Below are 25,298 nucleotides of genomic sequence, written 5' to 3' on the forward strand. Positions count from 1 at the left end.
CACAGAGATCCACCTGCCTCTGCCTCCCGAGTGCTGGGATTAAAGGCGTGCGCCACCACTGCCCGGCGTGTATGTGTATTTTTAGTAAGTATAACTTGGCTTCTTGAACACCTACGCGTGCTCCATAGAAACACAAGTGTGGGCAGCCAAGCAGTAGCCCCTCCAAGCAGTAGCACTGTGGATGTACTAACGTCAACTGGCTCAGCTCCACGAACAACTGGACAGGGGAAAAACTAACCATGAGTAAATAACACACAGTACCACAAATGACACTCAAACACTTCCTTTTATTACATACTAAATTTAAAAATACAAATCTCATTAAAAATGTTTATCAAACATCATATATATATATATATGTATATATATATTTATAAGTACTGTCAAATGCTCCTGGATTGCAACAGTACATACAGTCGCTAAGGTTGATCAGCACAACGTTGCTGATACTAAATTTCAAAGGTCAAACGGGTTACAATTTGGCAACTGTAAGTAGTGACCTGCGCAGGATATCTGCAGAGGTAAAATCTCAAGGAACTAACGGAATCATGCAGAGACTCCTTCGCTGAGTGTTAACAAGTGAATCCTCCTCGTCCTCTTAAATACCATTGTAACAGACATTAAAGTGCATGAGACCCGCAGAATACTTGATTTGGTTGTACCCTAAATACATACTAGGTTGTGGGCTTCAGTTTTCTACATGGTTCCAGAGGCTTTGGAAGTTAATTTTGAAATGGCTAAGGGAAGGGAGGCCAACATTTCTAAATTGCACCAAATGGCCTTAAAGTGTAAAAACATGGAAAATTAAAAGAAATACTAATGGGGGGGTCAGCTAGATTCAAACGAAGTGTCCACCTCTATTTCACCCTAGCAATAAAATTAGAATAAGGATCTAGTTTTGCCTCTGGAAAATGCTTACTAAAATCTTCACAAGTTCAGGTGTGCAGAAAGCACAATACTGCCACCCACTGCTCACACTGGCACTGGGCATTATCAAAACAATGTGGGGACACCTGCCCCCCAAAAGCTCCAATAAACACAGGCAGCAGTGTGTTCACATGTGACACAATGCTAATAACCCTCAAATATGATCTGGAAAAGAGGTCACCATCAAGGAAGAAGAGAAGGAAATCCAGTCTATAAAAGTGCTCCCTTTGCTTCTCAAACCCAACAGCTTAATTTGGGGTAAAACAAGATTGTACAGTTGGGCCAACAGTTCTAAGTAAGCTGATGACGTCATATATACATACTCACAGACATATGTATAAATTTCAATTCTGATTTAAACTAATGCACTAATACAAATCATGTATAGGAAATATTTCATCAATCTTATTTACAAACATAATGAGTGACAGAGGTGTGGAAATTTTAAAATTGCAGGTAACTGTAGTTTGTAGTTCACTAAAAGATGAGATACACTCACATAATTAAAATACAAAATAAAACAAAACTGAGAAAAAAATACCTACCAAATATACCTGTTGGCCACTGGACCTAAGAGGTAAATAAATGTGATGGTCATGATTAAATTTTATCACTATTTTTCTTAATGACTTACCAATATGGGGTCTACTGAGAGTACTACCTAAAAGACACGTTCTCTCCTGACTTGATGAAGATATAATGCTGCTGAATACATTTTCTTGGCTCCCATGGCACATTACACTTGGTAACACTAATAAGGTAGATTTGGGTAACACTTAAATTGTGATTACGAATGTTTAATTGAGTATTTTCCTTTCTGTAGCTGTGAAATGTAAAGCTTAGATTTGCTTCCATCAGGCCTCTTAAACCAAACTTCATCATGGTTAATTGTTGTAATTACAGCACTAAAAAAGAAAAAAAATATGAATGAATTACAATGTGGATCATTTCATTTCTTTTATTATTATGGTGGTTTACTTCTCTTGTCTTTTTCTCTTTTTTTTAAAAGACGTGCCTTGATAGATGTATAGAAATATAGATATACAGATATAGATATATCCCAGGCTGGCCTTGAATTTGCATTTCTTCTACCTCCACCTGCTTTTTACTAAATCACATTTTAGATTACTAGTTTAAAAACAAGGTTCCATACATTACAAGCTACAACGGGCTCAGAAGGTTCAGGTATAAAACTGACATTTACCAGACACTGCACCATTAGCAGGGTGTGAAGTAGAAAATATCGTGATAATCATCACCATTTAATATGTTGTACAATTTACTTTCTTTATGAAACTGACAAACTTCTCTTTCTACTAGAACTAAGCCATGTAGTATGAAACGACTTGATCAACAATAGACTGCACATACAACAGCAGCTCCATGAACCAAAAATGAGCTAAAAAGTTCTTAATTAGGTTGCACTGTCAAAACATCACAGCACAATGTGTTCTTCGTGTGTGATGACAATGGTGCACAGAAACCCACTGTGCTGTCAATCACATGAAAGCAGAGCATACACAAGTGCACACAGTGCCTAACATTTGGCAAAGATGATGTACACCCTGTTACCTGCCTACATACTTATTACACCAACAATTTTCCCCAGGGCTGAAGACTGACTGACTGGACCTTGTTCAGAATAGACAAGCACACAACCACAGAGCTACATCCCCCGCACCTAGATTTTCTGTTACAATTTAGCATATATTCCTCTCCGATTTTTTTAAAAGTAAAATAAAAAGGTTTGCAGTAAAGGCTCTGTGACTCAGGCTTACCCATCTCTTGACTTCATTATGTGACTTGCCTATACTGTCGAATGTGTAAATGTGCTCCACAGTGCTGTGCAACTGCTGAAATGCTCTGTGGCACTTCCCCTGGCTGAGTTGAGTCACTGGCTGTCCGAAAGCACAGCATTCCTCACCCCATCTTTATTCCATCCTCCAAAAGGACATGGATCTACAGCATTATTCAGTAGTATTAGAGCCTCTACTACTGTCAAAATGGGAAATCTTTTAAATACTAATCTGTCAATTCATCTGTTGTACTGACTCATTTCAGCACTACTAATCTTTACATAGAAAAGATAGTAAAGATCTATTTTCAAAAGATTTGTCTTTCACTATCTCTTTTTAATCACTTTAATGCTAAGTAGTAATAAAATAAATAGAACAAGAGAATACTGAAGTGTCAATAAAATTGTTATTATAATAGTTAAATGAACTTTTATGAGAAAAGTTGTTATGTATGAAATCCAAAATTTTACATATGAAATCATAATCCAATTAAGCTTTCAAAATAAAAAATCAAACTAAACACGAATATTCTTGTCTAGAAAAGTGTGTTTCTCACTTAGAAAGCTGATACTCTGAGAATTTAACCCTAAAGGATGAAAGCAATTATTCATTAATATTTTTAAAAAGACCACAGTAAGATAACTTACAGGCTGCGTGAATAATTAATATAAACTTTAAATCTATGTTAACAATTATAAAGTTTCTAATTTTCAAAGATACATTTTAATTACAACATACTCTTTTTTAATGATTTATATTTGGTTTTTGTTTTATGTATGTAAATATTTTAGCTACACAGTACATATTCTGTGTGCAGTACTCACAGAAGCCAGAAGAGGGAGTCTGATCCCTTGGAGCTGGAGTTAACTGACAGCTGTGATGCTGAAACCAAGAGTCCTCTAGGAGAGCTGCTCTCACCAACTGAACCCTCTCTCCAGCCCCACTAGGCATTCTTAAAGTTTTCATTAATTTTTCCACTTCTTTCCTGCCTTAATACTTTTTGGGGGGATCTGAAATAGTCTCCTGTATCCCCAGGTTGCACTCCAACTCTACATTGCTAGAGTTGGGAGCACAAAGGTCCCTGTGCTCACAGGTAATGTCTAGGGAAAACAGGAATGTTAAACACACATTTTTCCACCCAGAAGGCTGGGAATGGAGGTTGCTAATAAACTAGGTGATCCTTGAGCTATCTGTATGGCCAGGAGCTCTCCCAGCCTCCCACACATGGGACCAGAAATGGCTAAGAGTTTAGATGAACTCTGTGCTATCTGTATGACCAGGACCACACCAGATCCTCCCCCAGTCCTTAAGATAACACATGTAGCCTATTTCTGAAACCATCTTCATGGAAGAAGTGGCATGCACTTTGAGAAGAGTTTGCATGTAATTATGCCTCCTTGTGCACACAGGATTGTGTTACACCAGGAAACTTTTTTCCAAATGTACTGCATTTAAGTATGCCTAAAACAAACTTCTCAGTGTCAAGACTCAGAAGTTTGAACCAACACTGGCTATGGAGTCGTGTTGAACTGGATTTTCTTCTTGCCTCACATGGATTGTTACTCTGCTGGCCCTCGTATCTGGCCTTGAACTCCTGATCTTCCTGTCTCCACCTCTCTAGTACTGAGGTCCCAGGCTCTCCACCTGCCCAGTTCATGAAGTGCTGGGGACTGAAACCAGAGCTATGTGTGCCCTAACATGTACTCTAACTGTGCTGCATTGCCAACTGATATGCTTTTTTAATCTGGAAAACTGAAATGGGACCGAAAGAGTTAAGAATTAATAAGCCCACCAAGAATTTTTAATAGTCTGGTTTGAAAGTCATTATACTAGGAAGATAACAATTAATTACATGGTAATAATGAACAAACAGGATCACTTCATGGATAAATCATTCCAAGCACACCCACTATGTTAATGGCTGTGTTCAACTCTGATACAAAGTCTAATAAAGTGTATTAACAATTGTGCACTCATGACTGGATCTTACTCAATAAAAAGGATCCAAAAGAACTAATGATACATCACATATATCCTACAGAGGCTGCAAATGTTGATCAACAGGTGTAAACAGCAATTCTCAGCAACAATGAAGTGACAGGAAGCTTCTCACCTTGTAGGACATTCATCTTTTTTATCAATACATATTGTTTGTCCACGAATATACCATTCACCATCATAATACAGTCTTCCGTCTTCAGATCTAGCACTGTGCAGATGTTTTTCCAGTTTCACGGGTGCTAAAGGGAACAGTTAAATAACTGTTATGTAAATAAGACATTGTCCAAACTTTAAAAGACAACAGAAATCCATGTACATGCGTGTGTAGAAAAGCATGTGAAATATTCTTACATGAGAAATCTAACATGTAATAGAAACAAGAGCAGCTCTTACTTTAGAGTTCACTGTCTAATAGGAACAAAGGTGGACAATGACCTTCACAAAGGTGAAGAAGGTCAGGAAAGTGAGCAGGTACATGAAAGACTAGTCACCAGCACCAGTTTTATGTAGCCCAAAACCACGTGCGTTGTCATGAAACCTCCTTTTCAAATCTCCTCCCATAGAAGGCATATCGTACTTGGAAAGAAGCAAAATCTAAAGGATAATGAGAGGTCCCCAGAATTTCTAATTATCCTAAGTAGAACTTGCATTTCCAACCCTCAAAAATGGTTCTGCATTAGTAGATAAACTATTGCAGGGAAAACATGTTCCTATGTAAACATGTAGTCAGAATCACATCACGTAGTAGCTGCACCTTCATCATTCAGCTGTTACCTCTCAGAAAATCATCATCATAACTTCACTTGGACTTCATAATAACTATCATCAACTGGGACTAACTTACTTACTTACATACATAGTATTCCACCTTCTAAAAGGAGCCTCCAAATTTATTTCTTTCCCCATTGTCTCCCTTCAAGAACCTAAAATAGTCTCTGGTATGTAGAAGGTAGTGAATAAGTATACATGCATTTGTTTTTAGTCATTCATTCATTACATGTCTGAGCCCATACCATACACAAGGAACCGTGCTGGGTGCTGAGGAAAACACAAGTAACCAAAGAGATATGGTACCAGCCTTTGTAGAGCTTATGCTCTGGTCAGGGGACAGATAAACAAGAAGATAATTAATTTAATTTAAAAGTACCAATGGGAGCCGGCAGTGTTAGCACACACCTTTAATCCCAGCACTTGGAGGCAGGCAGATCTCTGTGAGTTCGAGGCCAGCCTGGTTTACAAGAGCTAGTTCCAGGACAGCCTCCAAAGCCACAGAGAAACCCTGTCTCCGGGGAAAAAAAAAGTACCAATGGGACCAGTGAGATGGCACAGCAGGTAAACATACATGCTGTGCAAGCCTGATGACCTGAGTTTGATGCTTCATTCTCAAAACCCCCAATGGAAGGAAGGAACCAACTCCTAAAGGTTGTCCTCTGATCTCCACACGTGTACCATGGAATGCATGTGATCACACACACAAACACATGTCCCACATGAACATCAACAATAAACTTTTCTTTAAAAAGAACTGTGGAATTTATCATTCTTAAAATAAATGTACAAGTGGAGGTAAACATTATGAATAAAAGTAGTAGAACGTTAAGCTAAAATCAAGCTAGAAGAGAGCCATTCGACTGGGTAGTGGGGATCTAATCGATGAGGGACTGAGAAGACGGCTCCCTTGCTGCACAAGTGTGAAGACCAGAACCCACAGAAAAGCCAGGCAGGCACAGCAGTCACCTGTAATCCCAGCACAGGGAGCAGAGACAAGGGATCCCCAGGGTGTTCAGAGCAGCTAGACTTGCTAGAATCAGAATTCTATTTAACAAGAAGTCTTATATCAATAAATTAAATAGAGAACCATCAAGGATAAATTTCTAGCCTCTACATATACACACCCATGCACCCACACACATCTCTTTACACATGTGAACATGCATACACCTCTCTCTCTCTCTCTCTCTCTCTCTCTCACACACACACACACACACACACACACACACACACACACACACACACACACACACACACCAAGAAAAATCAAAGACCCAAAAATCATTCTAAAGATTCAGGCATCTGTCCCCTCCCGTTAAGGGCAGTATAAAGATACAGCACTGCTACAATTTACTGATATGAAATAAAGTTTAAGGTCATCACTAAAAAACAATTGAAACTTTCTTAAAGATAAATACCTCTAAAGATGCTTTAGAAATGAAACAAGAAATTCTCTTCCTTACTATTTAAAACATGCTTTTTTTTAAAAGCTAACCCTTTAAAGGATTATAAAAATCTACCCAAAAAAAGCAGAAATAGACACCAATATTCATCACAACTTTGGCAGCTATCTTAAGAGTTGAAAACAACAAAAGCATATATAATTCTAGCACTAGCATTCAGGAGACAGAGACAAACAAATCATAACTTCCAGGCCAGCCAAGGCTACTTAGCAAAGCCCTGTCTCAAAACACAACATGAAAATCTCAGTGGCAGACAAATCTCTCAGTATTCCACTGTCAGAATTCTAGTCTCTGCTGATGGGGAGGAAAAAGCATTCCTAAGAAATTTAATAGACAACTCCAGAGACTCTGAACTCCCTGAAACCAATTCATGAGTTCCAAATACTTCACCTAAAGAAGTAATGGCCCAATTTAAAAAAAAAAATGGGTAAATACATCTTGAATTACAGATGTAATATCGTAAAAATGATATGGCTTAACAATGAAAGCATTGGAAACTTTCAAGCTTTTTCATGACGTAGGAGACTCTAGAGTTCCTTGTAAGGTCTGTTATAGAGTTTGCTGATTCATGGAACCAGTGATGTGTAGCTCCTCAATACACAGGGCATTTAACCACTCAGTTCAACAACTCTCCACAGAGAGGATGTCACAACTCATGACTTACGTTCTGTCTTAACTCGGTGTGGACCCAATGTAGCCATTGCCTTAGAAAAAAGAGGGGAAGAGGGGAGAAATCTGAGTTCAGACTGGAAATGCATTTTGCTATCTATAATATATACAACACTCTTGATTGGCTCAGTGATTGGTTGAGTAACAGAATAAGATGTAAATGCTAGCTGCTCTCATTTTCTTCTGGTGCTGGGGGAAGAACCCAAGGCATCGTGCACGCTAAGCAAACACGCTAGGCAAGAACGCTAGAACTGAGAGGCATGCCCAGCCTCCAGACTGATGGTCTCCAAAGTCTCAGAGAAAACCTTCTCCCATAGGTATTATTAACAGTTGAAATGTTTTCTCAGGATAATCCATAAAAATTGAAATTTTTAATAAGGAAAGCAAGCCTCAAGCCAGGTCTGGTGGCACAGGTTTGTAACCCAGATCCCAAGAAGGCCAAGGCGGGAGGCTCACAAGTTCAAAGACTATGGGGGCTACAAAGTGAACTCTAGGGCAGTCTGAGCAAAATAAAAAATAAAACTGGTAATAGAAATAAGTAAAAAAGTGGCAAGATACATAGTTCCATTCTTAAACAAGCATCAGAATCCATTCATGCCTTGATAGTTATTAATAGAATATAAGACACTCAAAGTTGAATGTATTCACTCAACAAATATTTACTGAGTGCCTCCTATAGAGCAAAAACAGACACATCTCTAAACCCAAATACTCCAGGGTAAACTAAACATACGTAATTCCATATTATTTTATAAATTACTAATTACTTTATTAACAGGAAAAATATACATGACAAACATGTCTCTAATTCTTAAAATATTCTAAGCCTACTACAAAGCAAAGTATATTTACAATGATTATATTTTTATATATTGATGAACAAACTCTTAAAAGGTAAACTCTTGAACCATTCATTAATCATACCTTCCTAATTGTTGTCCAGTCCTCAAGAATATCAAGATCCTGCAGCATATAAACTATATATGGACGTTGAGAGGTCAAGGTCAACTCAGCAGTGAGAATATCACACACTTCAGAGCCCAGTGTGGTGCACACTCTGTGAATTGATACAAGAGGACTATGGGTTCAAGGCCAGCCTGGGCTACATATAAGACCTTGTCTCAAAAACAACAAAAAGCACCCATAAAAACTAATCACACTGTATTATAAACAACTGTTCCCCTCAGTCCTGTGAACTGGACACTGACAATTTTCAAAGCTGAGGTGATGACTGGAGTTTCTCTTCCACCCTCCCCTCTAAGGCAATAATCTACCTCTGGCTTCAGTCCTTTGTAAGTACCATGTGCTTGTTGCGGACAGTCCGCGTAAGACAGCGTGTGCTGAAGTAACGAAGACATGCACAATGTGAGAGCCCAGAAACTGTGGGAAAGGATATCTGAAACGACGACCGGCTTCTTTTTGTCGGGGCTGAAAGGGTCCTTCCTCTTTTTCCTTGACTGGAGTTCATCATTCCACAGCTCTGCAAGAAACCAAAGTGTGAGCTGATTCCGGGGGCCACAGGAAGAAAGAGGAGTACACAATTTCATATTTGCTGCTTATGTAAGCACAAAACTGTACAAAACACCAAGGAAGCTATACAGAGGTAGTTTGTTTTCTTTTTTACATTTATCTACGTATTCATTGGGGGTGTTGTGTAGGTACGCACAATTGCACACCACAGCACACATGTGGAGGCAACTAGTAAGAGTGGGTTCTCCTCCCACCACATGGGTGCTGGGGATCGAATTCAGGGTGCTGGCCTTGGGGGCAAGCACCTTTACCCACTGAGCCACCTCGCCAGCCCTGAGGTACCTGTTCTTTTCACTCCACTTTTCCACACAAGGGCATCAATGTAGAAAAACTAAGCAACTGTCCACAGACACCCAACTCACAAGCAAGGGAACACCACACTGATCTCATCAAATCTGCCCCAACTACAGCAGAAAAGCAAAATGCAAACCACAAAAACAAGACATACTCAAGAACTGTAGGCCAACCTGGTAAAACATCTATCAGTGCACAATAGAAAACTTCTCTATCATCACCCTGAAATGGCCACATTTCGACTGCCCTGATCTAACAATCAGGGTGGTATTTCCTTTCTCCAAGGCAAATCCGCTCTCCTGGAAGAACACGGGGCTGTCTTCCAGTACAGTCGAGGTAGCTCCTGTCATACTCTGTTCTGTCCCTTTTCCTATGCTGTACATCTTTTTACATCTTTCTAGACAACCTCAGCCTGACCATTCTTGAGAAGTCTCCTCCCCGTCCCTCTGGTAGGACACTATATTTACACGTAGCATTAACACGAGAAGACTGCGGCTTTATGGAACATCACCATCACGCTGCGGCCCTGACCTGAGGTAATGTCGATGCTGTGCCTGTCCTCCTCAAGCCTTCTTATCTTCTCCTCAAGCTCACTCTGGACTGTATCATATAACAAAAGCTTTTCACTCTGGAAAGAAACATGATACTTAAGTGAAAAGGAAGAAAACACCAGTTCATCTTAACTAACAACACCAAACGATTTAGAGTCCTTTAATATATGGTGGTTGTGTTAGCTTTTTTATCTTAATTATTTTTACCGCCACAGTTCTGAGGACTGAGTAAGGGTGCTAGGTAAGTGCTCTGCCACTGAGCTATGTCCTCAGCCCCACAATTTAAAATTTTAAAGAGGAAATGTTCAATATATAAAAGAAATAAAACCAGAGAACAGTTATGAACAGACTTAACTAAGTAAAATAACATCCTGCTTAAGAATATCTAAATTGGAGCCAGGGAGACGGCTCAAGCGCTTGCTGCTCTTGCAGAGGACCCCATGTTTAGTTCCCAGCATCTATGTGGTGGCTCACAACCAACTGTAACTCTAGTTCCAGGGGATTTGATGACCTCTTCTGACTTTCATGGGCATGCACACACACATAGACAGACAGACAGACAGACAGACAGACAGACAGACAGACAGACACACACACACACACACACGAGTAAAAACAAAAATAAAATTTTTAAAATTAAATAAAATAGATTATATTGGATTTTTACTATCTATACATCGTATTAAATACAGCAATATATGGCAAAAATATTTAGGTAAAATGTTACAGCCATTTAAAGTAACTCAATAAAATAATAAATTTCAGTTAGATTTCAGTTAGAATACACCTAAGCAATAGACTGAAAGAGAAAATTGACATGTTAACTGAATTATAAAATTATAGATTAATTATATCATATTTACTTGCTAAAACAAACAAGATAAGGGTAAGAATACAGCCTAGTGGGAGAAAACTTACCTAGCATATTAAAGGTTCTATGTCCTTAGCACCACAAAAAAATAAATAAAAATAAAAACATGAATAAAATAGACAAAAAGCAAAATAAATAAACAGACAAATAACCAATGGGGGCTAGAGAGTTGGCTCAGCAATTAAGAACACTGACTTGTTAGCCGGGCGTTGGTGGCGCACGCCTTTAATCCCAGCACTCGGGAGGCAGAGGCAGGCGAATCTCTGTGAGTTCGAGACCAGCCTGGTCTACAGAGCTAGTTCCAGGACAGCCTCCAAAGCCACAGAGAAACCCTGTCTCAAAAAAACCAAAAAGTAAAAAAAGAAAAAAAAAGAGCACTGACTGTTATTTCAGAGGATCCAAATTGAATTCCTAACACCCACACAGCAGCTCACAACCAATTGTTTGTAACTCCACTTCCAAGGGTCCAGCACCTTCTTCTTGCCTCCAGGCACTAGGCATGCAGGTGGTACACATGCAGGCAAAATATCCATATGCGTAAAAATAAATATGTAATTTTAAAAAATAGAAAATAAATAAAGCTCAGGCTACAACGTCTAGTACATTGGTTTTGGTTCTTTTTATAAAAGTCACAAAATGTACACAAATGTAATACAAAGGGCCTTTTCATACAAAGCCTATAATGCTAGGCATGGTAGACAAGGCCTGTAATCCCAGTTTCATGGATGGCCGAGGCAGTAGGATCCCAAGTTCAAGTGCTATCTGGACTCCACACTGAACTCAAGGTCAGCCTGGGTAACTTAGTGAGATTCTATCACAGAGTAAAGGACGGCTATGTCAGTAGCAGGCACTTGCCCGGAATGTATTAAGACCCTAAGTTCAATCTCCAGTACAAAGGTGGAAAGGGTACAAACCTCTAATAGAGTCACAACCCACCCACCACAAGATAAGATGAAATAAATAAGGATGCTGCAGATATGACTGTCTTATAAATCTACTGTAATGGATAGAACTTCTTGTGGGGGAAGGTGGGGAAGGCCACATTCCCGTAGGTAGCATGCCCGTATGTCAATCATGAGCTCTTCTGATACAGATTTAAACTTTAATCTGCACATACCTGAAGATTATCCTTATGGAAGGGAAAAGACAAGAGTTAAGAGACAGCAGTGTGTCTATGGCCAGACTACACTGAATTTGCCGCATCTAATCTAAATTCAGAGGCTCCGGTGTGGTTAGTGCCTGCCCTGATAGGAGAGTGAGAGCTAAAGCAGAACAAAAGTCTGATGAAAAATCATACCAGCAGATGCAAGAAAGAGGGCAAGAGGGCAGTGGGATGGATAAAAGTATACAATACCAAAATATGAAAATATAATGAAACCCGTTGCTTTGTACACTAACATACTTAATAAAACACTAACAGTCGGGGCTGGGGACATGGCATAGTGAGTAAAATACTTGTCACATAAGCACAAGGACCCCAATTGGGAACCCCAGCATGCACTTAAAAAACCAGGTCTAGTAGTATGCTCCTTGTGGCAGTTTGAATGTAACTGGCCCCCAAAAGCTTGTAAAGAGTGGCACTATTAGAAAGCTTTGATAGAGTAGATATGGCCTTGCTGGAGGAAGTATGCCTCTGTGGAGGTACACTTAGATCTTACATATGCTCAAGTCACATATAGTGACTTAGTTCACTTCCTGCTGCCTGAACAAGGTGTAGAACTCTCAGCCACCTCTCCACCACCATGTCTGCCTGGATGCCACCATGTCCCACCAGGATGATAATGAACTGAACCTCAGCCACCCAATTAAATGTCTTCCTTTGTAAGAGTTGCCATGGTCATGGTGTCTCTTCACTGCAATAGAAACCCTAAGACGCTCCTGTAATCACAGTGCTGGAGATACAAAGACAGGGCAATTCCAGGGCTTGCTGGCCAGGCAGTCTAGCCAACTTAGCTAATTCTAGGCTCAGTAAGAGACCCTGTCTCCAAAAGTGAAGTGGAGAATAACTGAGGAAGACAGCAGATGTCAACCTCTGGCCTCTACACCTACACGAACACACATGCACATGTAGCCATGAATGTACACATACAAATATGTACACACACACACACACAAAATAAATATGTATTAGGGTGCAAATAATTATCTCACTGCATGCTGCTCCCAATCCTTCCTTTTGCTTGTTCCTCTGACTTATGAAAAGTCTTCTGAAATATTCCAACTATATCTGCATTGTGCTACAGGAATTAGGAAGTTACAGAAAAAAGAGAAATAGGCCTCCTCAACAGACAAGCCTCATGGCTGCTGTAAGCAGATCCAGTTTCTCCAAGCAAAGATGACTTACATAAATAACTAAAGTGATAAGGAAGTTATATTGGTATTTGGGGTTCTTTGGGTTTTCTTGTTTTGTTTTTGCTTTATACTGGTAAACTTGCTCTAGGCAAAGCAGAAATTCTCTAAGTCCAGTAAACCATTCTTCACAATTTGTTTTACAAATCCACAAGAAACTGAAATGTTTAAAGCTTTCATATTAGATATACACAGTAGAGTGTGTGTGCGGGGTCGAGGTGGGGAGAGGAATGCAGCCCAGTTGGTAAAAGTGCTAGTCTAGCATGCATAAGGCCCTGGGTTCTACTCTTAGGACCTTATAAACAGGCATGATGGCACACACCTCTAACCTCAGTCCTGGGAGTTCAAGGCCAGCCTGATCAACATAGTGAGTTCCAAGCCAGTCAAGGTTACATAGTAGGAGCCTGTCTTCCAAAAAAAAAAAAAAAAAAAAAAAAGACAAAAGCTTAACCCTGGATACATGAGACCCTGTTTCAGAAAAGATACAAATTACAGAATGAAATGCCTTGAATCTATTCTCATTTCAGCCCCTCCCTGAACTAGCCACTTTTCTCAATGTTGTGGCAACTACGCATCTGGGAAAAGAAAGTTAGGAAAGAATAGTTTATTCTGGCTTACAGTCTAAGGGGTTACAGCCTACCAGCCTGAGGCACTGGGCACATCATCCAGTCAAGAAGTAGAGAAATAATGCTAGTGCCCAATTTGCTTCCTCCTTATTGGCTACAGGACTCTAAACTGCGCCTCATTTAAACAGCCTCACAGACATGCATGGCAGTCTGTTTCTAAATATAGGAAGTTGACAATGAGGACTAATCTTCACACCGTCCTTTCACAGAGACTTTCTCCTTGCTTTCCAACCCTGCAAGGCCCTCAGACACTTCCCCAAAAAGAGGGAGAAGAAATCATACTTGAGCAGCCAGGACACCTGCAAAAAAAAAAAAAAAAAAAAAAAAAAAAGACACACAAACTCTTTGTTTGGGTACCTGCAGTGACTGCTCTGTTCAGTGGATGGTTTTGTCTTTTAACATTACTGATGAGGAGCCCGTCCCTCCATTCTCACACTGAGACTCACTACCTATTCACTGGTCCTTCCCCAGGCTGACATGCACGCTATTCTCACTAGGGCAGGTCTAAGGAATCCCAGGATACTGACCCCACGGTTCCATTTTTGTACTAACTTCACACTGGCCTGTGTTCAGAATAAACTTCCCTGTGCTAGCTTCTGGTCTTAAGCACCTCACAGTTCTCAGCCGCCTTCAGGACTGGAGCCCTGAGACACTCTGAAGGAGCAGCGCTATCAGTGAGTGACACCGCAGTAACCAGGATTGGTGGTGCATACCTGTAATTCCAGGACTTAGGAGGCGAAGGCAGGAAGACCAGGAGTTCAAGGCTACATAAGTGACTTTAAGGCCAGCTAGGCTACATGAAACCTTGTCTCAATAATACCTTAGGCTGGCAAGATGCCTCAGCAGTTAAAGACACTTGTGCTACAAGCCTATCGACTTAAAATTCAATCCCCAGCACCCAGGTAAAAGCAGAAGGAAAGATCTGACTCTACAAAGTTGTTCTCTGACCTCTACATGCACACCATGGCACATGCACCCACATATATCATGCAAACATGCATAAACTAATATGCAAAAAAAGCACTGAAATAGAAAACAAAAACAGAACAGACCTTTAAACCTTAGGCCCCAGCTATGGGAAAATCCTAATAGTAAACTTTCAAATCTACTGCAAATACAATGGCTATGGATGATGACAGGAAAACAAGTTTAACTGTATCTACAGGACTACAGGTATTGCTCAGTGATACGTGGTATGCACAAGTTACTGGTGTCACCTTTCAGCCTAGCACTAGGGAGGCAGATCTCTGAGTTCAAGGCCAGCCTGGTCTGAAGAGTAAGTTCTAGGACAGCCAGGAAAGAAAAGAAAAGAAACAGTCCTAAGGAAACATGATACTACCTACAGCTCTATGTTCTCAAGTGAGAGACACAGTAGTTTTGAGTGGCAAAGACGTGGTAGGTTAAAGCAGTTCTTTAACACAAACCAGTCTTGGTTTTTTTGTTTGTTTTGTCCTTGAATGAGGACAGAGTTAGCAACACTTTTAATTTGCAATACAAGGCAGAAATCTAGGTCAAATAAAAGCTACTTCTATCTCGTTCTCTTTCTTCACTCAGTCTAGGAAGGCACAGCCACCAGGTCATGAGAAAAAGGCAGCAAGCCATGACAGCAACACCTTGCCAGTTCTGAGAGGGAAACAAACCCTCCACCCCCAGCCAAAACCCCTACTGTCAAACTACAACTAAATTTTGGAGTAACTGACTATAAAGCGACAGAGAGCCAGCACAAGAGATCCCAAACACTGACTTCTCTACAACCTTTCTCAAGATGCCACTGAGAAATACTCTCTACCAAACTGAAAAAGAAAATGAGGTCTCGAACAAGAGGGGGGGGGGCGGCAAAGGGATTTCCAAGTCAATGGAGAGATCCTCTATGAGGACAGAAATGCAATTTGTCCTAAAGCACAGAGAAGGACAGTGCAGGACAAAGAAGAATGGGGCAGGACGAGATGGATGGAGGAGGAAAACGGAGGACGGAGCCAGGAGGGCTGCTCCCAGGGACAGTACCTCACCAGCTGATGCGTTTCCTAACATTAGTCACAATGGTAGAACAGCACTAGGCTTCAGTACAGGACAGCAGTAAGACATCTTTTACAGATGTCTGAACTATGCAGGACATGACTTTAAACCCAATACAACCGAAAATGGATCACAAGCTCAGGGTTACTCAGACTTCTCCTGAGTTTATAGGTAATTGAAGGATGGTTAGAGGAACATAGACAGGGAAAGCCAAGGCAGGTCTCATGGGGATGGTGGGACACCCAAGATCAATTGAGAGGCTGTCCCTAAGGGCCCTATGAAATACCTAAGCCAGCTCCAGTCAGCAAACTCCCAGCCTTAGGGCCCAAAGGAATATAGCAGATACTCTGTTGTGCTGCCATGGCTTGGTCCTTCATGTCAAAGAGAATAAGCTCAGCAGACTCCCTAGACAACTGTCAGCACCCACATTACAGCAACACCCACTGTAATTTTTCACACAGGCTGAGGGGCAGTTCTGACTTTATTTTTTTTGCTGTTGGTTTTTTGTTGTTGTTGTTGTTTTGCAAGGTTGCTTCAGAGCCTGTCTTAGAACTCACTCTATAGTCCAGGCTAGCCTCAAACTCACAGAGAACGGTCTGCCTCTGCCTCCCGAGTGCTGGGATTAAAGGTGCACGCCACCACCTCCAGCTAAACAACTTCAGAAGACTTTCACATATCTTTAAGAATCTCTGTGGAGAACTGAAAAGAAAGCAGACACGTTAGGCCTGATAATAAAACTTGTCACGAATTCAAGGCCTACCTAGGCTGCTGTTCATGGCCCTGGTCTGTGCTGATGTCTGTGGCTCCTGATACCACCAAAGGCAGAGAAAGATGCCCCCGCCCCCAATATATGAGGCGGGTGGAAAAGCTGGTCCTGAGGTCATAAGAGCAGGAGAGCTGCACCCCCCCCACCCCCCGCCAGCTGCAGCACTCCAGCAAGCAGGCCCTGCAGCTTGCCCGGGCAGCACAGTAGAGCTGATCCTGGTGGCAGAGGTGCAGATGAGTGGGACAGCTGGCCACATCCCGTCTGCCCTCTTCTAGTCTCCACATGCACTGCACACACATGGTTCATATACATACATACAGGCAAACACACACACACACGTTAACTCTTTTTTTTAAAGTAAGTTCACTTTCAACTTTTATTTCATCTTTCTAAAATGTCCTTGAACTCTGCCATCTTCAGATTTTTTTACGAAAATTTTTACAATAGTTAGCTAATTATACACTAAATATAAAAACACCAAGCTTGCCGGGCGTTGGTGGCGCACGCCTTTAATCCCAGCACTCGGGAGGCAGAGGCAGGTGGATCTCTTGTGAGTTCGAGGCCAGCCTGGTCTACAGAGCGAGTTCCAGGACAGCCACCAAGACAATACAGAGAAACCCTGTCTAAAAAAAAAGCTTTTACTATACTACAAGTTGAGGTAAATATTTTGCATATCCATATTAGAGAGCCTCCAAAGCCACAGAGAAACCCTGTCTCGAAAAACAAAAAACAAAAACAAAAAATGAAATAAAATTATAATATGTGACTAAATAAAAAGCTTATAGAACTATAAGGAGATACTAGAAAATTTTTACTATCATTAAAAACTGTGCGTAATGACACATCCCTGTCACCTAGCACTTGGGAGGTGAAGGCAAGAAGATCTCTGTGAGTTTGAGGCCATCCTGTCCACATTTGGAGGGGAGGGAGAAAAGGGGGAAGAGAGATGAGAGATGAGGACATTGGAGAGGAAGGGAAGGCAAGGGAGGGGAGAGAAGGGAAGGAAACCCTGATGTTTAAAATCCACTGACAAGAGCCAACAGTAACAACATCTAGCAGGGTATTGTGGTGAGCACGTGAAATCATAACACTTGGAAGGTATAGGCAGGAAAACCAGGAGTTCATGGTCATCTTTGCCTACACAGTGAGTAGGAGAACTGTCTCAAAAGGAAAATAATATAATATGTCAAAGAAGTAAACATACACCCACATTCACTACAGCACTATTCACAATGCCCACGTTATGGATAACCAACCTAACTGACCACCCACAGATGAATGAAGAAAATGTGATGCTTAGAAAAAATATATATATAAATGGTGAAATATCATTTAGCCTTTACAAAGAACAAAATCCTGTTATTTGTGACATGGATGAACCTTATTCTCTAAGTAAAAAAAAACAGAGAAAGACAAAAGCTGTAGGATCTTATGGACTCAAAAGAAAAAAAAAAACGTAGTAATAACTTGCAGCAACAGAGGGTAGACTGGGAGTCACCAGGCACTAGGGATGAGTAGGGAACAGAAGATGTTGGCCAAAAGACACAAAGCTTAGAAAGAAGAAGAATAGGTCCTGGACCTACTGCACAATAGTGGTGACTTCTAGTACTAGGTACACACTGCACACTTGGAAGTTACAATGAGAGCAGCTCTTCAATACTGTCTTCAAAAAATATAAATTTGCTAAAAATAGATACTGTCATAGTTTGAGTAAGAATGGCCCCCAAAGGCTCACAGGCGTGGATACTTGGTATCCAGTTGGTGGAACTGTTTGGGAAGCATTCGGAGGTGTGGTCTTTTTTTTTTTTTTTTTTTTTTTTGGTTTTTCGAGACAGGGTTTCTCTGTGGCTTTGGAGGCCGTCCTGGAACTAGCTCTTGTAGACCAGGCTGGTCTCAAACTCACAGAGATCCTCCTGCCTCTGCCTCCCGAGTGCTGGGATTAAAGGCGTGCGCCACCAACGCCCGGCTCGGAGGTGTGGTCTTATTGGAGGAATTGTTTCACTGCAGGGATGGGCTTTAAGGTCTCATATATGCTCAAGCTATGACCAGTGTAGTACAGTTTCATACTGTGGATCAAAATGCAGAACTCTCAGCTCCTTCTCCAGTACCATGTCTACCTGCATGCCACCATGTTTTACTCCATGATGATAATGGACTGAACCTCTAAACTGTAAGCCATCCCTCTTATAAGAGCTGCCATTGTCATGTTGTCTCTTCACAGCAATAAAATCCTAACTAAGAAACACATAAAGAAAATTTAACATATTTCCCTCAGGAAGTAGTAGACAAAAACAGATAAAAATAAAGAAACAATAGGGCATTGGTGGTGCACACTTTTAATACCAGCACTCGGGAGACAGAGGCGGGTGGATCTCTGTGAGTTGGAGGCCAGCTTGATCTACAGTGCAAGTTCCAGGACAAGTTCTAAAGCAATACAGAGAAATCCTGACTCAAAAAACCAATAAAAAAAAACTTTGCCAGGATTTGGTGGCTAACACCTTTAATCCCAGCACTTGGGAAGCAAAGGCAGACAGATCTCTGTGAGTTTGAAACCAGCCTGGATTACAGAGAGAGTTCCAGGACAACCTCCAAAGCCACAAAGAAACCCTGTCTAGAAAAAAAAAAAAAGAAACAATGACTTCATATTAATACAAACAAATGAATAAATGGAAAATTGTTATGAGAAACAAGTTGTTTGTACAGTTTTAAAGATAAATACTTTGAGATGTAATTCCAATCAAGTAATGCAAGTAACATCACATGGTATATTAACATGGTATATTAAAATAAGGAGAGTTAGGGATTGGAGCTATGGTTCAGTGATTAAGAGCACTTGCTGGTCTTGCAAAAGTCTCAGGTTAGATCCCCAGTACCCAACGGTGACTTACAACCATATATAACTCTAGTTCCAGGGATCTAATGCTTCAGAGGATACCAGGCACACACAGGTACACAGACATACATTCAGGCAAAACACACATACACATAAAATAACAAATTTTTTTAATTAAAATTAGGAGTCATTCTAGAACTTTCCCCTTATTTATTATTGTCTTAGTCTTCTAACATATCTAAGTCTCACAAAAAGTAACTTTCAAAATTAGTATGATGTTCTTAAACACTATTCAATGTAAACACGACATAAAGAAAATGCACCTTTATTTTCTTCACATAGAAAATGCTATCCTAAAATGTGGAAACCAGTCCAGATAGTCAAAAATTAACTCTATAGTCCAATGTTCTAACTGCAGTATGGCATATACACTTTTGTCCTAAAGTTCTATATTGTGCTAGTTATACTGTAATATCAGTTTTCTGATGACATGGCCACTACCAAGTTTTCTAAAGTAACAGTCACAGGCTGTGGCTCCAGCTCAGTGGAACAGCACTTGCCTGGTGCTCTAAGATGGTTCCCAGTACCACAGTGTAAATACTTTTTTAAGTAACAATTGCAAAACTTCTGAAATTATCACAAGTCATTCTTGTGTTGGAGTCCTATTTCCAGTCCAGCTTTCAGGAGAACTGCACTTTTTTAAACTCACCCAAGTGATAAGCTGCATTTTGTTTCACTTGTTTTATTGACTTTTTAAGCTACTATATTCAGAAAAGACTTGGAGAGATGCAATTATCTTAAAAGTTAGACAGAATGATAGTACCTCACAATGCTGGCGAGAAGCCTGGATTTCACATTCATATTTGTTCTTCACAGATTCTAAGCAGAGCTCTCTATAGATTCCTGAAACCAAGCACAATGATTCCAATTATGTTGGCACTAAAGAGTCATCAGTATTTCCCCCACAGTCTGTCTGCACCATAGTTCATAAGATGACACAGTAAAAAAAGTCACAAGAAATTCTAACTTGATCCTTAAAAAAAATTGAAAAATCAAACTGGAAAAAAAGATTCAATCAAAACACACAACAAAGAAGATGAAAAAGTAAGAGTTCATGAGGTAGGAAGAAGTCACACAGCTACTTTTTATTTTGCCTCATACTTGCAAGAACACTCCTAAATGTTCCATAGATATAATAACATAAAAAGCACAATCTTCTTCGGACGAAAACAATTCCTCCTAACAGAAGGGAGACAGACAATAAACTGGTTTCATTGAGCGTGCATAATTAAAGCAAGAAACGGATACCTTACTCTGTCAAAACCACTGCGTCCAAACTAGTATCTGCGAGTCCAAAGCTTCGAAACAAGACTGTATCAACTGGCAGAACAAGGCAGGTAGTGTTGAGAGTGCTCCCAACAGCCAGATGCCCAAGTGCCAGTCTTACAGGGAATGAGGCAGCATTATAAAACAGGCAGCAAGACCACGCACATGTGCACATGCAGACGTGGCAAGCAGATGACGTTAGATGTGTATACTCAATGTCAAGCCACAGGTGGCCTCGGGACACCAGCTGTGCATACAGTCAAGGAGGGTGGCAGATACCTAGACCTATGCCATCTGCAACACATTCACTCAGACAAGGCCACAATATCAAACCGTCACAAAGCGTACAAAATGTCCCACTTTCCTACCTGCCACCTTTGTACGAATCTGCATGTTTTCTTGTAAAGTTGCCAGTGGTTCCAAATACTCTGGTGCTTTTCCAGCTATGACTTCTTGGAGTTTTGCATCCACCTGACTCAACCGTTCTTTATAAAGTCTTAACAAAGCAAAAAGTTAGACATTAATTAAAAGTTCCCCATGAAGAAGAGCAACTTGCCATCCCCATGCATTATTGTTTCCTAATAGTGCTTATGTTCCAATAACCTATCAAATGTATTCCTGCCTTGACAGCAATCAAAGTCACTTACATTATTTGACTTTATGCACATCATAATATTAGATACCAGTGCAAGGGTTTTTTTGTAATCAAGTCACTCTTTCGTCACAACAAAAAATGCAATTAAAATTCAGGCTCAGTGGCCTTGTCTGCTGTCTAAAGTTACTGCAGGAGGAGGTGATGAGAGAACCATCTCAAAAAATAAAAGTGGAAAAAAAAACCTGAAATGACTATTTTGCAACTCCCAATTTTTGTTTTAATTGGACAACAATAAATCAATTCTAAAAGAAAAGGTTATTTTAAACACTAAGCTTAAAAGAAGGAAATCACTTTTAATAGTTCAGGTACAGACAATATTACTGTCAAAGTAAGTAAATCCCTGGCTGTTTCCACAGTATCACAAACTGTTCTCAACAGTACCTGTTTAATTTTTGTTTGTTGTTTCTGGCATTTTTTTATTTGTTTGTTTTTCAAGACAGGGTTTCTCTTTATTGCTTTGGAGGCTGTCCTGGCACTCACTCTGTAGACCAAGCTAGTCTTGAAATTCACAAACACATGCCCTTCAACAGTAACTATACTCTTACAGAGTAAATGCTCAATCAGTTGTCAAATATTAAAATGAATGAAGGGGCTACAGAGATGGTTCAAGTCCTAGCACCCAGGTAATAGCTCACAACCATCCCTAACTCTAGGTTCAGGTGGTCTGATGTCGTCTTCTGACCTCTGAGGGCACCAGGCATACATGCAGGCAAAACATATACAAAAAATGAATAAACCTAAGTACTTTTATTTTTTGGTTTTTTGAGACAGAGTTTCTCTGTGGCTTTGGAGGATGTCCTGGAACTCACTCTGTAGACCAGGCTAGTCTTGAACTCAGAGATCCACCTGCCTCTGCCTCCCAAGTGCTGGGACTAAAGAGGTGCACCATCAATGCCCGGCTTTTTTTTTTTTTTTAAGATTTTATTTATTTATTATGTATACAGGGTTCTCTTCTGAAGGCCAGAAGAGGGCACCAGATCTCATTATGAATGGTTGTGAACCATCATGTGGTTGCTGGGAATTGAGCTCAGAACCTCTGGAAGAGCAACCAGTGCTCTTAACCTCTGAGCCATCTCTCCAGGCCCCTGTGACTGAGAATCTGGTAGGAACCCCTCTGTCTTTTAAAGGTAGTAGAAGTTGTCATCTCCATACTACAGAAATTGCAGTGGCTGGGCTGGCTGCTTCATGCAAAGCCCTCCAGCACCCTAGGGTGCTAGAATAAGAGGAGCAGCACAATTGTATCCTTCTCTACCCCTTCTAAAACTCTAAGGCACCCTACAGAGATACACTGTGTGACAGGCTAAAACTAAGCAAGCAACCTGGAGATGAAAAAGTAAAGATTTTAAATTCGATGCAAAAAAAGTCTTTTTCTCTGATACACAGTTCTACAAATCAATTCCTCAAGAAAGAACATTCCTGTGTGATGGTCATGGATCTACTCTTAATACATCCAGAGATGGCAGAAGGTTGGCAGAGGAACTAGTTCGTGGTCATAGTGAACCATTGAGCAACATGGCTCAAGGTGAGCAAGACTGGATCTGGTGACTACTTACTCTCCCACATATGAGAACTTAAAGCAATCTTCCTTTGTTGAGTAACGCTAGAATACACTTCACGAGATTAACAAGCAAATCTTAATGAACTGCATGAGAATTCTTCATTTATGGGATATTTCTACTAAAATGCAAAACCCCAAATTTGGGGCTGTTGAAGCATTTCAGTAGTTAAGAGTAAGTACTGATCTCTCAGAAGGCCTGAGTTTGTTTCTCAGCACGCATGTGAGGTGGTTCACAACCCCCTGCAGGGAATCAGCTTCTGACTTCCATGAGCACCTGCATGCTCGTGTGTGCATATCCATGCCCTACACCACCACCCCCTACCCCCGCTCACATACACATAACTAAAAATAATTCTTCAAAACCCACACATACACACATATTTGCAAGAATGATACTAGATAAACTCTCTGTTGCCCAAATGGATTCAAACTAATTTTAATTTAAAATTAGCAATGAAAATCTTTTCTTTTTTTAAAGGGTCTTGCTATGAGACCTAGGTTTACCTGGAATGACCAATCCACCTACCTCTACCTCTCAAGGGTTGACATTACAAGCATGACACCCAACATGATACAATAATGTAAACCTGTACAATAAAATATTATACCATGAGGTAGTGATGGCACACACCTTTAGTCCTGGAACTCAGAGGCAGAAGCAGGTGGATCTGTGAGTTCAAGGTCAGCCTGGTCTACAAATTGAATACCAGGACAACCATGGCTACACAAAGAAACCCTGTCTCAGAAAAAAAAATTATACCATGTGTTTCAAAACCAATACACTTTGTATTTTTTAATATGTTAAACTAGCAGGAAATATACTCATATATTCATCTCTAATACCAAAGAAAGTTAAGAGAAGAAATAGCATAAGCAAGATTAATACAGTAAACACATTGTCTCATTCTAGCCTGGTAATTTTACTAAATCTATTCTATGCCCTTTGCGCATGCGCACGCGCGTGCATGCACATACACACACACACACACACACATACACACACACACACACACACACACACACGCTTGGGGGTCTTCACCAAGCAGGATGGTGAATACTTGGAATCCCAATACTCAGGAGATGGAGGCAGTAGAATATCAACTTTGAGGCCAGGCAAGGCAAGATAGCAAGATCCAGTTGCCAAATATCTTAGTTAGGGTTTCTCTTGCTATGGGAAACACCATGACCAAAAGCAACTTGGGGAGGAAAGGGTTTATTTCATCTTACAGCTTATAGTTCATCATCCAGGGAAGTCAGAGCAGGAACTCAAGACATCAGTCTTGAGGCAGGATCCAATGCAGAGATCATGGAAGAGTGTTGCTAACTGGCTTACTCCCCAAGGCCTTATCAGCCTGCTTTCTATACATAATAGGACCACCAAGCAGGCATGGCACCATCTACCCACAATGGAATGGGCCTCCCACATGATTCATCAATCAAGAAAATGCTTTACAGATTTCCCACAGCCCAACCCTATGGGGCATTTTCTTGATTAATATTCTTTCTTCCAGAATGGAGAGATAGCTCAGTGGTTTAGAGCACTTGTTTTTCCAGAGGACCTGGGTCCAATTACCAACAGCCACACGGTAGCTTACAACTACCTGTAAGTTCAGTTCCTGGGAGATCCAATGCCCTCCTTTGGCTTCCATGGCTCCAGACACGCGTGTGGTATATAGATATACATGCAGGTAAAACAGTCATACATATAAAATCAAATAAATAAATCTTTTTAAAAACATGCCTTCTTCACAGAAAGCTCTACATTGTGTCAAGTTGACACAAAAAACAGCCAGCACACAAGAAAAAAAAGAGCTCTTAAGAAATCCGTTTTTGTGGCAGCAGCTCTGGCATTAACAAGGGAGTGGAGGGGTGAATGAACGTGCTGGGCACAAATGCAATATCGCCTTGGTTCAGGAGGAGTGGAAGCTAGCTAGCATCAACAAGTCCGCAAGATTCTTCTCTCAAAATCAAAGAGAGCTGCTGGTATAGCTCAGTAAGAGTGTGCTTACCTAGCACATGCAAGGCCCCTAATCTCCAGGACCAAAAAACAAAAGGAGAAAAGTTAGTATCTCTTAGGCACCTACCACATGCCAACAAATCTCAAAGAATTTTCTATATAGGTCCTTGTGGTGGTCTGAATAAGAATGTAAGAATGGCCCCCATAGGCTCATATATTTGAATGCTTAGTCATGACTGACAGGAGTGGCACTACTTGAAAAGGATTAGAAGGTGTGGCCTTGTTGCTGGGCTGGGCTTTGAGGCTTCAAAAGGCCATGCCAGGCCAAGTGTCACACTC

The 25,298-nt window shown here is 40.6% G+C and overlaps 1 protein-coding gene across 1 annotated transcript in view; it reads right to left on the bottom strand.

Moving 5' to 3' along the window:
• Positions 1-267: 267 nt before the first annotated feature.
• The window catches only part of Brms1l (BRMS1 like transcriptional repressor), a 31,295-nt gene continuing 6,264 nt past the window's right edge, over positions 268-25,298 (bottom strand). Inside the window, exons 3-10 of the mRNA XM_005080510.3 lie at positions 21,158-21,285; positions 20,287-20,366; positions 9,983-10,079; positions 9,024-9,107; positions 8,552-8,616; positions 7,623-7,662; positions 4,837-4,963; positions 268-1,832 (exon numbers count right to left, since the gene is read on the bottom strand). Coding sequence (XP_005080567.1) covers positions 1,715-1,832; positions 4,837-4,963; positions 7,623-7,662; positions 8,552-8,616; positions 9,024-9,107; positions 9,983-10,079; positions 20,287-20,366; positions 21,158-21,285 — 739 coding nt within the window. The 3' untranslated portion in view covers positions 268-1,714. The remainder of the gene's footprint in view (positions 1,833-4,836; positions 4,964-7,622; positions 7,663-8,551; positions 8,617-9,023; positions 9,108-9,982; positions 10,080-20,286; positions 20,367-21,157; positions 21,286-25,298) is intronic.

The sequence above is a fragment of the Mesocricetus auratus genome, unplaced genomic scaffold, assembly GCF_017639785.1.
Source record: "Mesocricetus auratus isolate SY011 unplaced genomic scaffold, BCM_Maur_2.0 Super-Scaffold_15014, whole genome shotgun sequence".
Taxonomy (NCBI): Eukaryota; Metazoa; Chordata; class Mammalia; order Rodentia; family Cricetidae; genus Mesocricetus; species Mesocricetus auratus.